Below are 15,478 nucleotides of genomic sequence, written 5' to 3' on the forward strand. Positions count from 1 at the left end.
TTTAGAACCAGCCACATACGTGTATTTAAGGCATTGCCAAGAAAGACTAGCAAAGCTTTAGATACCATATGGCTATCCACGTACTAAATTTATTTTGTGTATACTCTGTGTACATATATTGCTCAGTATACTGAGCTAGTTTGTTTGCTTTAAATGTCGTTCTTCTGGCTGTGAATATAACCTCTCTCGATCTTTTAACTGGTTATTTTGGGGCTTTTTGGTCATCTCCTTATTTCTATCAGAAATAGCGATTTTTTGAAGAAAATGAAAGAAAGAGAATGGCAATTGTTGAGTTTAGCAAAAATGGCCATCACTAGATAATTACAAGTCTTACATGAGTCAAAACACTCAAGTGAAGGAAGAGTGAATAAGCTTTGAGGAAATGAGGACATAATATCAGCATGTTATAGTATTGATTTATTTATCTTCTAAGAATAAATGTGTTTTTCCTGTTCAAATTCTATTAAATGGTTTGCCCTAAATACTGCTTTCTATAACTCAGCATGATGCTGGGTTTTTACTGAACACTGATATAAACTTGTATCTTTCAAAGATAAATATTTTCAAGGCTACTGTAGAGTCCTGTGTGAGGAACGTTAATGTAATCTTACCAAGATCAAATTCCAGAATTTTGTCATTGCCTTTCAAATTTAAAGACTTATGAAGGAAAAATACAAAGTCATTTCTAAAACAAAAACAAAACAAAACTTAATTTTTTGCTAATAACCATATTAGCAGACAACTAGGCCTTCCATAATTCTCATGAAGGATCTGTATCAAGATTAGGTATTTTCACTGTCTCTTCTATCATATTGCCATAACTGGATCATGTTACAAGAAAATCCATCATTGAGGTCATTGTATGTGTGATTCTGTGGAACCTACTGTCTGGGCAGATGCCAGTTGCCATTATTGAAAAATGGGACCAGGAAGGTGGGAGTCAAAATTTTGGCAAAGAAAAAAATTTTTTTTTTAAAAAAGAGAGAGGGAGAAAGAGAGATAAGTTTTTTTAATATTTATTTTTTAGTTTTCGGTGGACACAACATCTTTATTTTATTTTTATGTAGTGCTAAGGATTGAATCCAGCAACCTGCGCATGCCAGGCGAGCACACTACTGCTTGAGCCACATCCCCGGCCCCGAAAAATATTTTTTAAAAAGCACTGAATTATAATTAATTTTAAAAATCCATTCTCAAACCTTGGCAATTTGAGATGAGCTATAAAGAAAAAAGAAAGTCATGACTTCTGCTAAGTTTGTTGTAAACACAGGTCTCAGGTACTTATGTTGGCTGCTATGCCAGTAGGAATCAATTGTCCTAAGACACACATCTAAAGTTAGAGCCAGGACTGATCTCTCCTTTGTAACATTTCTACTTTTATTATTTCCTTTTCACCTGTGAAATCTTACCAGTTGATATTGCATGGCTATCCTCATTTTTTCCTTAAACAGACTCCAGCTACATTAAAGAGTTTGTACATGGAGACTTTGGGAGAACCAGGCCAAACATTGGCTCTCTGATGAATGTGACTGCTGACATTCTTGAGCTGGATGTGGAGGTAAACCGTTTATTGTGGAACATTTGCATACATGCAAATTGAATTCAGCCAAAGTTATGCCTTTTGGCATTAAACCAAATAGCACTTCTCACCTTCATAATTATTTGGAAGTGGCAAAACCTCACAGTAGAGAAGGGACTATCTTCTGAATTTTTATAAATATGAGGCTGATATATAGTTAATTTACTAACTGTGCTTTACATTTGGCATGAGATTAAACTCTTAAACGAGAGAATAAAATTATAAGTGACCTTCAAATGTCCTTAGGGACTCAGGGTTTATTTCCTATACCAGTTTCATTTATAAAGACTTTAAGGCAGAGTGTTTGGAAACTATATTTAGGACAGGGATAGAAAATGGGATGAGCCAATGGTTACTAACAAAAATAATTCTCTAAGGGATTCCTGTGATATGGTTCAAAAGTGGTTCTATAAGGGACACCTATGAGGTAATTCTCTACTCTTATAGTAATTGAAACAAGGTTAAATTCTAAAATAATTACAAGAATGGATTTTTCAGGAAATTCTTCACAAACGTTTTCTTTTTCATTTGAGCATCAATAGAACTTGAGCCACAAGTTGTGCTCCTTGATGAGAATTTAATTAGGATTAGTGTCCCTCTTTACCTCCCACCATACCCCATCTACCCCACCCCCCAAATCCTAGGAAGTGGTTAGAATTTTGCATTTGAGAATAAAATCAAAGTTATTTTTTTTTAAAAAGTGGGTATATTGCCTGGCATGGTAATCAAATGATCATTATTACCTTACAGCAATCCTCTCAAGTGCTCTCAGATTAAATTCTATAGATCTCCTACACACCAGCCAGAGACACCCTTCAAGATTGCAGGGAGCCTCTTTAAAGGGGCTGTCATTTTAAGAAAGACAACATTTGTTAAAGAAAATGCCAACTGTTCTTAGAACAGCTGAAGAGTGTCAAGAGCCATAGCTCCAGGTTTCTTAGCCCTGAGTGCCTATTGGAATCACCCATGAAGCTTTTTCAACACTACAGCATTCCTACCCTTCTCTGCCCTCAACACACACAATTGTGATCAGTGATCTTTAATTTTCAGTTTGAAAAACTATGGCTATATTCTGAAGCACTATCAAAATGTCTTTTTGAGATTTGGAAAAACACAATAGTTATTTGGGCTTTTCTAATAATTTTTTAGAATCTGGAATATGAAGTGACTCAAAAATTAATGAAAAAATTTTCAGTAAATGATTTCAGACTTTAAGCTTTGTCAATAAAGAAACATGGTTATAATGGATTTTTAAAAAGCCTTTTTAAAAAATAGGTCCTCTAGGGTAATTAAGATGTATTTTGTACTTCTGGAATGTGATTGTTTATGTGGAGACAAAATATTTTGCTTACCAGAATGCCAGAGTTGGTGTTCTAGAAGAGCAAAGTGAAGGCAAGTTGATAGAGATGAATTGGATTTTGAAAGAAATAAGTTCTGGTGAAGTAAAACAAAAAGATCCTTAATTTTTTCCTAGTTCCAGGTGATCTTTCCTATTTATTTACTTCACATCTAGTTGCTAAATTACAAACAAGGCTATAAGTTTATAGACAAGTACTTGAGTGCAGTACAGTGACCTAAGTAGTGATTGCCAGCAAATATGATGGTAGTCCCATAGATTGTATCACTTAGTGACATCATAGATGTATTAGTCTGAGTAAATATACTCTATGATATTTGCATGATGACAAAATCACCTAATGATGCATTTCTTATTTAGAATGTGGCCCCACAGTTCAGCTACACGTAATTCTATTAAATGTAAGATGGCAGAATGAATATGATCAGAAGAATAAAAGTTGCTGAGACTTTTTGAGGGAAAACTAGTGTAACCACCTGGATTTGAATTTGTTTGCTACTTTACTCATAAACTTTTTAAAAAATATTTGTTTTTTAGTTGTAGTTGGGCACAATATGTTTATTTTATTTACTTTTATGTGGTGCTGAGGATCAAACCCAGGGCCTTGCATGTGCTAGGCGAGTGCTCTATCGCTGAGCCACAACCCCAGCCCACTCATAAACATTTTTAAATTTAATTTTTTTGTCTTATGCATCAAAAGGTACAATTATAAACCAGCCAAGTAACCAAATACTGCTATTCAGTTAATTCAGAAACAGACTTTGGACCTAAGAATCCCCAGAGTAGACTTTGGTATTCAATTGCTCTTTTCCTTCAAATGTTATTTCTTCTATATTATATTAAAACTATTACTGCAAATGCTTATCAGAAAAGTAGTATCTGTAGTAATAACTTGTTTTCTCCCTTTTAGTCTGTAGACGTTGACTGGCCACCTGCTCTGGATGACTAGCTTTTAGATTTGGAGATAAAGAGTAGGGTTTTCTTGGCATGATGTGGACATCCATGCAACATACCCTGTAAAATGGCTGTTTACTCACCATAACGGTGTCTTGGAAACCATTTGGATCATGTTGATCTATTTTTAAATTTGTTATAACATCTCAGGATCTGTGTGTATATTTTGTGTTCAGTTGTTCTAAGAATGTCTTATGACTTTTCTCATTCCCTCTCTCACTCTCCCCAGTGAAACTATGAACAGTGAAACCATTCTTCTTCCTAATTCTTTCATTCAGAGAGGCGCACAAACAGGAAAAACTGTTAATTCAAGAAGCTGTAATTTCTTTCAGCAAGATTTCTTCTGCAGGAGACATGTCACCTTTAAAATCATGTTCTAAATTTTTAAATTATCTGAACAAAAGTTCTACTGGATTTATGCAGCATAGTATCCTATAATATTCTAAGATATCAATGCAAATATGACATCATTAATATTTTTCCTGGGAGGCCTCAAGCAAGCTATTATCAATGGAAGTACTTTTGGGTGTAATTTGTGACAAATCATAATGACCTCAAATTACTATTTTGACAATCTAAAATTGTTAGTGCATGTCCCCTGTGGAAGGAAAGTGAAACTTTAGGAATTGAGGCACACCATGGTAAGAGATTTTCACAGACCTTTTAAATAAAGAGAAACAAGTGCCTTTAATAACTTCAATCCCAGGGTTAACAATTTGAAAAATTGAGATTGCTAAAAGTAAACTGATACTATTTCAAAGTTCTTCAATATATTATCCAATTTCAAACATTTTAATAAGGTAGATAGGATATTGCCTCTAATTTTTTAATTATGGAAACCAAAGAATAAAAGTTAAATAAATGACTTATCTAAAATTTTTACTTTGATATCCAACACTAGAACTGAAGTATCTTAGTCCCTAGGGTCTTTCATAATTAAACCCTGTTAATCTATCACCTATTTTATGAAGGAGACATCTGAGAGTACCAAATAAATTCATGTAACCGTAAGAACTGACTTTTGGAATTTAGATACCAAATCAAGAAACTTACCAAAAAATGGCCCAAATATATATCATATAGTCCCATATAATCATCCTAAAGAAAATGGATGGCTCATTAATAGTTTCAGAAAGGAAGCTCATTAAAATTTCAGATTTAAGTGTAATTTCCATCACCTGATTTAACGATTTGAGCTTTAAGGACTTGGACAGTATGACTGTTTCTTATCTCTATACTAAACATAGTTCATAGATACCAAGATTCACTTTAGATATCAGGAAAATGGTTTTGACATGAAAAAGTAAGACTACCACTTTGAAACCATGTATTTACTCATATGTGAATAGTAGCAAGTATATGTTTCACTATTCTCAATGCCAAAAAATGAGAAAAGGATCACAGAAATAAACTTTGATAAAAAAAAGCATTTGTGTGGATGTTTCTCAGTTTCTGGGGAAATTTGACTTCAAAAAGATTTAAATTTAGGGAAAAGTCTTTTGCTAGTTACTTTTGGTTCAGTTTTGAATCCAGTGGATTGGCAATTTGGAAGAATCAAGAGCCTTCTTAACGAATTTAAATTAGAAGGTTTCCGTTTCTTAAATTTGCAAAATTTCAAGCAGAATAAACATTAGCTGTAAATACTTACTCCATGTGTTCATATAATTTTGAGGCAAGTTGTTAAAAATTAATGTAGGTCTGTTAAGGCAGAACTGGGTACATGAAGTAATGAGAATATTATAGTTTCCATCTTGGCCTATATAAAATATTTTAAAATTAGTTATTTCATTCTTTAAATTTTATTTAAATTAGAAATCTTTTAAATAACATTTAAAGGGGGCTTTGTTCTTCTTGATATCTCTTTCCCATATATAGTATGTGATTTGTTTTAGGGAAACCATCAACTCTTAATACCTGGAAGAGTCAAGAAAAAATAGAATTCGTAAAATGAAAAATTTTCAAGTAAGATAACTGGTTACATTTGCAAGTTAAGTGAAGTAAATTCAGAAACTAAATTTCCACTTCATAAAAGAAAAAATTTTACCTTAGCAGATCTTTTCTTTTGTTGCTTTATTCTTTGATTTTTAAGTACACATGTGAGATTTAATGTCTGAATTTTTTTAAATGGTGCTACCCATTTTATTATGAAACTTACAGGAAAGTAGAAGAACAGAACAAAGGGCCCTCTTTCCTGAATCATTAAACCAGTTACACCTCTCAAACTCAAATATATTGATATATAATTCCTAGAAAGACATACTTAACCACAATACAAATACCCAAATCAGGAAGTTAACACTGCTGATTGCTATTGTCTAATCCAAAGACCCCATTCAAGTGCCACTATTTGTCACACCAGTATTTAAATTTTTTTTTTAATTAATTTATTTTAATTAGGTATATGACAGCAGATTGCATTTTGATTCATTGTACACAGTTGCAGCACAACTTTTCATTTCTCTGGTTATAAATGATGTAGCATCACACCATATGTGCAGTAATAAATATACCTAGGGTAGTGATGTGCAGTAATAAGTATACCTAGGGTAGTGATGTCCATCTCATTCCACCATCTTTTCTGCTCCCATGCCCCCTCTTCCCATGCCCTCCCCGAACCCCTCCTGTTGTGGATCACCATCCACTTATCAGAACATTTGGCCTTTGGTTTTTTGGGATTGGCTTATACTTACTTAGCATGATATTCTCAAACTCCATCCATTTACCTGCAAATGCCATGATTTTATTCTTTTAATGCTGAGTAATATTCCATTACGTATATATATATACCACAGTTTCTTTATCCATTCATCTATTGAAGGGCATCTAGGTTGGTTCCACAGTGTAGCTATTGTGAATTGAGCTGCTATAAATGTTGACTGCATTACTATCACACTGGTATTTTTCAAGTGATCATACTGTCTCTTAATGTCTTACCAATCTGAAAGTTCCTTGACATTCATTATTTCAAGAGTTTTGAAGACTTCAGGCCAGTTATTTTGTGGACTGTTTTATTTTGAATTTACCTCTTAAGATTCACATTATGTTTTTTGATAAGAAATCACAGAAGAGATATATTGTTCTTATATTATCTAAGGTGTCAAACAGTTTTTATATATCCAGTTACTGATGGCTGGGCTTTGATCAATTGATTATGGTATGGTTCACCAAACTTTCACTTTTATAGTAACTTTTTTCCCTTTGTAATTAAGTATCTTATAAAGAGATCATCAAATTTTCACTCATTAGTTTTAGCATCCATTGAAGATTTTCAATTGAATCAATAATTACCACACTGATTGCCAAATACTGATTTTCAAATTCCATCATTACTTGTACTATACATTTATTGGTTGGTATTCCCTTTCAATTTATTTCTCACTGTGGGAACTTGTGGCTACCTTTTTTCTTTTTCTTTTTTTTTTAAATGCTGGTGATTGAACTCAGAGCCTCACACATGCTAAGCAGGCACTCAGATATACACTACCATGTTCATTGCAGCATTTACAACAGCCAGTAAAAGGAATCCAGTATACCTCAATGAATAAAGAAAATGTGATACATCTACACAATGGAAGAGCATTCATCCACAGAAAAGGTAGAAATCCTATCATTCACAACAACATGGATGAACCTGGAGGACACTTAGATTAGATGGAATATGTCAGGCACAGAAAAGAAAATAACACATGATCTCACTCACATGTGGGGTCTGAAAAAGGTAAAACTCAGAGGATGGAAGTGGTTACTTGGGCTTAGGAGCAGCGGGGTTTGGAGAGAAATTGGTAAAAGGATAAAAATTTCATGTCAATGTTTTTAAAAAAGTTTTAAAAAAGCTGTCCCAGAGACTTTGATTGAGACCCAGTTCCTCCCCTACCTCCTCCTCTTATTTTCCCTCCTTCCTGGCCCCCACTCGTGAGAACAGAGAATGCAGTCATCTGCAAGCCAGGAAGACAGGTCTCTTAGTATTCTACCAAATTCTAATTTCAAAGAATAGTTACAAATGGAAGAATATCTAGCTAGAGCATTTCATAAAAATGCCAAAAGTTTCCAAGCAACCAGATTACCTTTCCCTGTACGGAAAATGCTATAAATACTAAGAAAATATGATATTTTTTAAAGTCAAATGACAAAATTTTAGCAAGGGTTTTAGAATTTTTTCCATTTTATTATGAAGGAAAAAAAATCAGTGTATACAAAGTTATTACAAAGGTAAACATTCTGTACAATCAAAAGCATTTTAACAATTGAAAACAATTGCATCAATAGCATATTCAAAGGAACTCGATTAAATATGAGTGTAAGAGAGAAAAGAAATATGTGCTTTTGTGATTGGGTAAATGGTAATGCCATTAAGAAAAGCAGAGAATGCAAGAGGAGACACCAGTTTATAAGGGCATTCAGGCAGTTATCGAAAGCTGAAGCTGTGGGCACTAAGACTACACAGAGGAAAAACCAGCACCATCTGAAGACTAGGGATGGGGCTCTAAGGAAAAAACAGACCTCAGAGAGAAATCCTGTCCACCACAGAAATGCCAGAGGAGTATCCATAGCAGGAATGGTCAATAGGTAAGTTGTAAAAAAGGATATGCAGAGTAATGACTGCTAAAAAGACATTAGATTTGGCAAGGGGGTTACTCTCTGGTCACATTTCCCAGAATATCACAGAAAATAGTAGGAGCTAAAGACAGATTGATACACAAGGAAAGACTGAAGTGAGGAAATGGAAAGGCAAACAGTTTTGAAATCAAGAGGGAAGGAATATCAGGGTGGTAGGAAAGGTTTTTGCTATTTTGTTTTTTGGGGTTTTTATTTTTAGGCTGGAGAAGACACCTGCCATGTATATACAAAGAAAAGAACTAAATGGTGATGTGAGGATACAGGAAATGGGATGGGAAGTAGAGAGGAAGAGGGATCCAGTGTAACAAATGGAGATTAGATAAGAAGAGTACCTTCTCCACAAAACTAAGGTCAAAGTACAAACACATTTAGTAGAAGAAACTTATAGCCAAATGCATTTTAAATTACAAATTCTATGATCAGTAAAAAGCACTTGAAAAATGAAAAATTGGAATACTCTAAACATAGATGTGGCAGGCAGTAAGTACCCTAATTCAGTTTTTAATGGAAAAAGCTGCAAAACAACTCAATGCTTTTTTGGTTAAAACTCACTGAGCTAACAGTCAAGTATTTAAAATGATCAGTGCTAATTAATACACTAAAATACTGTACATTAAGATACTGTATTTTTTTTTTAAAAAAATCACCACTTAACAATCACCATCTGGAGATACCCTGGGTTCATATTCTGAACAGAAAAGAAATTTTATTTTCTACTATTATGTGCTTATGATTTTTGAATTTATATCATATGACAAATATTTTCTTTTAAAATCAAAACTTGAGAAATATTAATTGTATTTATGGGTTTCTAATCTTTTTATTTTGCTTTCTGGACTATTCTGACCCTAATCTCACCTTGCTCTTCTGGCAATTTTCCAGTAATAGTCAACTGAGAATTTTATTTATATGTCATTCACACATACCCCATTTTGATGGAATTAATTTATGTTAAATTTAAGGTTTGGTTGTACTTTGTACAAGTGAAATTATACACACTTTCCAGATGGGAATATGTTCAATATTTAGGGTAGGTCCTAGCTATAAGATAAACTAGATCTTTAATACATTAATTACTTAGCATCATGGTAATTCCATCACAATTGAGATTAATGGCCAAATTCTGTCACCATTTTGCCATTGGGATTATTTTGCTTTTAAGCAATTTGGAATATCATTATTAACACTGGACTTCAGTGATTCTAATAAAAACCCAATGTAACATCAAACAAGATGTAAAAACTATAAAAATCTAGTAAAATTAAAAGCTATTTCAAAAAACAAAAGTTCTAAGAATACACTAAATGTTCAATAAATATTACTGAGTGCTTAATGTGAGGCAGACTGTTCTACAAACTGGAGATTCAACAGTAAACAAAATACAAAAATTTCTCTCCTCCTGGAGCTTACGTACTAGTAAAGAAAACAAATAGTAAACAAATGCTCAGTAGTTAGACAGTGACAGTGAGAGAACATTTAAGGCAGAGTAATACCAAGTACAAAGTATATCAGGCAGGAATGTACCTGGTACTCTGAGGAGGAGAATTAAGGTCAGAGTGCCTGGAGCTGCATGAAGAGGGGGAAATGGTAATACATGGGTTAGGAAAGGGTGCACAGGTCTGCTAATTTTAAGCACTAGGACCCCTTCTCTTGAGATGGGGAACCACTGGATGGTTTTGAGCAGACAAATATGATTTGACTTGTTTTAAAAATAATTACTCTGACTACTTTATGGACAACAGGCTACTGGGGAACAAGGATGTAAGGAAGGTTTGGGAGGCTACAGCTTTAATCCAGGCAAGCAATGAGGACAGCTAGAAATAGGGTGCTAACAGTAGAAGATAAGGATGATTCCAAGGTTTTGGCCTGAGCAACCAGAAGCATGGCATTGCCATTTACTGAGTTGGGGAAGACTGAAGGAGAAGCAAGTCTGGGAGGGAAAATCAAGAACTCAGGTTTGGATATGTTGAGTTTGAGTTTTAATTAATTTATAGATAAAGCTGTTAAACAGGCAGTTATTGAGATCACATGGAATAAAGATACCTAAGGAAAAAAGCAAGGTCCAAGGAAACTTCTTCCTCTTGAAAGTATGGGTGTAGAACTAAAATTGAAAGTCACTTTAAAGATATGGATGTAAATCTTATAAAAGGTAGAAAACCTCCCATACCTTGAAAGCTTACTTCAACTGGCTTCTCCAATTTAACATTTTAAAGAAGTTTTGCTGTACATATAAATTTAAGAAACTTCAAGAAGTTTCAGAAAACCCCATAGGGGTCACTTTGGCCCATGGGCATCAAAAATAATCAAGAATATATTTTTCCAATGACATAGTCATTACAGGTTTTACCTTATATTTGCTTGAAAGCAAATATTAGTTAATTCTTTTAAGAATACATTAATAATGTCATAAAAGAAATATAAACTTAAAAAAAATCATATGCAAAGGAGTCACTCAATTGTTCATTTTGCATTGTGCCAATGCTTGAATACTGACTACTTTGAACAAAATTATGATTGTTCGGATTAGTACCATTTGATGGTCCTGATTCATTTATCAGGTTGTTATCTGCACAACTGAAGTCGGATCGCTCAAATGCATTTGATTGTGAAACAAAAACAGTACTAGAACTGGTGCCTGCTGACATACTGGAAGAAGACATCTGATGGAGCTGTCTCAAGTCTCTTGGATCTAACACTGAATTACATGAGGGGTTTTCAAGATTCATGCTCACAAGTCTTGGATTATCAGTTTCCCCCATGCTATCACTGCTGGTTGTCATCATATTCACAGGGCAATTTGGCAGCATGTTGGCATCAGAAATACCATATAAGTCAGCTGGTGATATGGATGATGTTTCCATTCTGCCTATGTCATCAGTACTGTTATAAATGCAAGCATTAGAAGCATTTAAATCACCAACAGACATGTCCAGGAATGATGATACACCTTGAGAATTAGCAGAAAGTGTCCCTGTTGAAAAACTACTCAGTGGATTTGTATTGACTGAACGTGAGGTAGGATGGGCCATTGATGACCAACTTGAAGGAGGCTGAGGCACCATTGAAGGTATGGCTGAAGCATGATGTGACAATCCACTGGAGATGGATACAGATGAGGAATAGTAGGATTCTCCTTGACTAGAAACTCCTGAAGATCTGGACATTTCTGACAAAACTGTACCATGAGAAAACAAGTTTGATTCTGTGGGGGGAAAATGTATTTAACAAAATTAAAATGAACAAAGTTATAAAAATCATTATTGCAAAATTAAAATATAAAAAACACATTCTTAAAGAGAAATTTCAAGAGAACTGATTTAACATTTTAAATAAAATGTTTTTCAAAGCACTAAAATTATTATACAAGTCCAAAACTGAATTCTATAACATGTAACTTTAATAAATGGATTTAAGATGAATTTTAAAGTTATTTTGGGATATATAATTCCAGTCCAGTTTTTGAAAGGTACTAATATAAGTATACTATGTATACAACCAGAAATATGAAAAATTGAGCTCTGTATATGTAATAAGAATTGTGATACATTCCGCTGTTATATATAAATAAAAATAAATAAATTTTTTTAAAAAAGATGTAAGAGAAGGAGCTGGGGTTGTGGCTCAGCAGTAGAGTGCTCACCTAGCACATGCAAGGCACTGGGTTTGACCCTCAGTACCATATAAAAATAAATAAATAAAACAAAGGTATTGTGTCCAACTACAACTAAAAAATATTAAAAAAAAAGATAAGAGAAATTCTAATTAACCATTGGCTGAATTATATAAACCAAGGAGTTGTCAATTTTTTTTCTCTAAAGGGCCAGATAGCATTTTATTTTATGCTTTGTGAGCTACATAACCTCTGCTAAAAATCATCCAATTTCTGTTGTAGTTTTAAAAAAAAAAATAGAAAAGGCAACTGCGGCTGGAGATGTTATCTCAGTGATAGATCACTTGCCTGGCATACGTGAGGCCCTGGGTTGATGTTTAGTACTGGCAGGGTGGAGAAGGGGAGGTAGTCAGAGATGATAAGTCATCAACTGAGCATGGCTATGTTCCAATAAAACTTTACTTATAAGAAAGGTGACTAGCCAGACCTAAACCATTTCTTCCATGACACACTATAATTAGGAAAATTACTACTGTATGAAAAAAATATAGTTTTTCAAACATAATCAGTTTCCAACACAATCTACAGAAGCAGAACTAAATTATCCAATGTTGAAATATTGAAAAAATTTATAGGAGAGGAAAATATCAAAGAAAGGCTTATTCTTAAAAATGGAATTCTACTACATTGTGCAAGGAATACTCCACAGGGGATAAAATACCTTTTTTGATGAATCTTCCTTCTTCGATTGACCCTACCGGACCAGATCTTGGTCTCTCAGGAAAATTGACTGCTATGATAAAGTTTTTCCATTATTAAATGCAATTTGAAAAATAATTTATCAATTAAAACTTGAAAAACTGAATAAAGCAAATAACAAGATCTATTTAAATATGAATCATACAAAATATTCTTACCACAATCCTGCCACAGTTTCTGGAACAGTAGAGTTGTTTTTTGTTTCTTTGATTTATTGCCATAAGTGTCTGATTAAAAAGAAACCAGGAAAGTAGGTGAATCATCAAGGAATTATATTTCCTCTCCATTAATAAACAAAAAGCTTTAAATAGACGTACATTTTACATCTGTTACATCTAGATATGCATCTGGATTTAATAAGTACATTATAATACCTGTAAGTCAATATCAACTAACGAAAGGTCTGATAAGGATCAAAATAGCAAACACTTTCTAAGTGGTGAATTTTCCATCTATAAAAAGGGCATACTAAGAACAAAAATAGATACTCCGAAATCAAAAATAATTTGTTTGTATTGGTACTGGGGCTTCAACCCATGGGCTCTTTACCACTGAGCTACATCCCAAGTCTTTTTTTTGTTTGTATGTGTGTACAGGGGATTGAAATCAGGGGCACTTTACCACTGAGCCATATCACCAGCAATTTTTCTTATATCTTGAGACAAGGTCTTACTAAGTTACTTAAATTGTTGAGGCTGGGTTCAAACTTGCCTCAGCCTCCCTAGTCACTGGGATTGTAGGTGGGGACCACCATGCCTGGCTAAAACAGAAATGTTGATAAATAGTTTAGATGATATGAAATTATTTCAGATTAATCAAACCTTCCTAAGAAAGAGATGCAAAGAGCATAAGGAAAAAATGAAAACGTTCAGAAAACATATATAAATTATGAATATATATAATGACTAAATGTATCTTACCATGTAGCAGGATCAACATTAAGACATATATAAAGCAATACCACACCAAAGTATCATACCTTTTTCATCTGGCAGATACCTAAAATCCATAGATTCACTAACTTCCTGGTCAGAGGGTCTCCGCAGCTGCATTTTTACTGTTACTGGTTCTGTTATAGCTTTACAATATGGAGGAGTCTTAAAAACAATGGCTACTTGACGGTGTACATCAGCTTGTGAAAAGTTACCCTTTGCTTCCCAATCATTCAACACAAAACGAACTTCTATGTCATCTAGTTAATAAGAAACCAAATGAATAACAACAATGAAAAAACAAAGTAAATTTTATCTATTAATTTAAAATACATTCTGAATTCAATGAAACAAAATAAGTAAATACCTTTCTGAACTTTGTCACAAAGTAGAAATATTTCATCTCCTCCCCTGACACTTCCACAGTTCTTGTTTACACGACAAATCCTTAATTCTGCAGTATTTGGGGCACCTAAATATAAAGGATTTGTTAAAAATGTGTCTCTACCTTAATAATACATATTATTCTGTTGTAAGGGGAAGGATTTGAGGGAAATCATTTACAAAATAGATAAAAGTTTGTATGTACAGATAGATGACAATAAATACATTAACCATTCACACCTGTCCCTTTCTTTTTAGCTGCTTTAAATAATCTGGTTTAGAGCCAAATGACTCATTTCTGGGCAATGACATTTTCTCTAAATAAATCTCCCTGCTTCTAAATTCTGATTCTTCCAATACATCCTATATACTGTTACCAGATTAATTTTTTTTTCCTGGTACTGGGCATTGAACCCATAGGTGCTTTACCACTGAGCTATATCCCTAGTCCCCTTATTTTTTATCTTGAGATAGAGTCTTGCTAAATGCTGAGAGTCTTGTTAAGTTGCTAAGATTATAGGTGTGTGCTACTGTGCCAGCTAGATTAATCTTAAATCTCATCCATGTCCCTAGGGCAATACAATTTCCATGTTTTCTTTTATGTGGACAATATGACTAAATAGTTCTTGCTGACATTCACTGCTCTGTATGAGAAGGATACTATTATCTACGTTTACAGACCTAGGTTTCACTAACCTACATGCAAAACAGGTAATAATAAGACACCATTGGTAAATAAATATTTTTTGTGTGTGTGCAGCTAAAATATTTGACGGCAGCATCACAGTCTTTTCAAATGATAAATTTCTGTATCTTTTGTTCTAGCATCTGTCAACATTCTACTTCTGAAAATTTACGCCAGGGTAATATTTATACAAGATATTCACATATAAGGATACTTATCACAATTAAATTTGTTAGGGCAAAAGGAAAACTATGAGAAGAAAAGAAAAACCCAAATGTCCCATGAAAGGATAATGATTTAATAAAATTACAATATAGGGGGCTAGGGCTGTAGCTCAGTGGTAGAGCACACGCCTCGCACATGTGAAGCACTGGGTTCGATCCTCAGCACCACATAAAAATAATAAAGATAAAAAAATTACAATATAGGCATGTCATGAAATATGCAGTTATTGAAAGAATAATGTAACCAAGAGGAAAAGAGGTTCAAGATAAATTACTAAGAAAGAAATTAAGTTTTTAGAAAGATCAATGATGATATTTTTAAACTATATTGTGTATATGACTGATGATGATTTATTTGTTGGTATAAAGAAAAAACT

At 33.6% G+C, this 15,478-nt stretch overlaps 2 protein-coding genes across 14 annotated transcripts in view; one reads left to right on the plus strand and one right to left on the minus strand.

The window, feature by feature from the left end:
• The window catches only part of Pus10 (pseudouridine synthase 10), a 98,213-nt gene extending 87,019 nt beyond the window's left edge, over positions 1 to 11,194 (plus strand). For 8 of the 12 annotated variants that reach the window (XM_058572912.1, XM_058572907.1, XM_058572906.1 and 5 more), the window contains 2 exons: positions 1,459 to 1,558; positions 11,066 to 11,194. In XM_058572912.1, coding sequence (XP_058428895.1) covers positions 1,459 to 1,558; positions 11,066 to 11,110 — 145 coding nt within the window. In that variant the 3' untranslated portion in view covers positions 11,111 to 11,194. Of the gene's footprint in view, positions 1 to 1,458; positions 1,559 to 3,846; positions 8,901 to 11,065 lie in introns of those variants that run through there. The other 4 variants (XM_058572917.1, XM_058572923.1, XM_046423440.2 and 1 more) reach the window with 2 other exon arrangements.
• Positions 9,148 to 15,478, minus strand: part of Rel (REL proto-oncogene, NF-kB subunit) — a 31,348-nt gene continuing 25,017 nt past the window's right edge. Inside the window, exons 6-10 of one of the 2 annotated variants that reach the window (XM_046423472.2) lie at positions 14,176 to 14,280; positions 13,856 to 14,068; positions 13,035 to 13,103; positions 12,839 to 12,907; positions 9,148 to 11,709 (exon numbers count right to left, since the gene is read on the minus strand). In XM_046423472.2, coding sequence (XP_046279428.1) covers positions 10,931 to 11,709; positions 12,839 to 12,907; positions 13,035 to 13,103; positions 13,856 to 14,068; positions 14,176 to 14,280 — 1,235 coding nt within the window. In that variant the 3' untranslated portion in view covers positions 9,148 to 10,930. Of the gene's footprint in view, positions 11,710 to 12,838; positions 12,911 to 13,034; positions 13,104 to 13,855; positions 14,069 to 14,175; positions 14,281 to 15,478 lie in introns of both variants that reach the window. The other variant, XM_046423463.2, reaches the window with a different exon arrangement.

The sequence above is a fragment of the Marmota monax genome, unplaced genomic scaffold, assembly GCF_021218885.2.
Source record: "Marmota monax isolate L192 unplaced genomic scaffold, Marmota_monax_Labrador192_F-V1.1 WCK01_AAM20220418_F8-fsc00015, whole genome shotgun sequence".
Taxonomy (NCBI): domain Eukaryota; kingdom Metazoa; phylum Chordata; class Mammalia; order Rodentia; family Sciuridae; genus Marmota; species Marmota monax.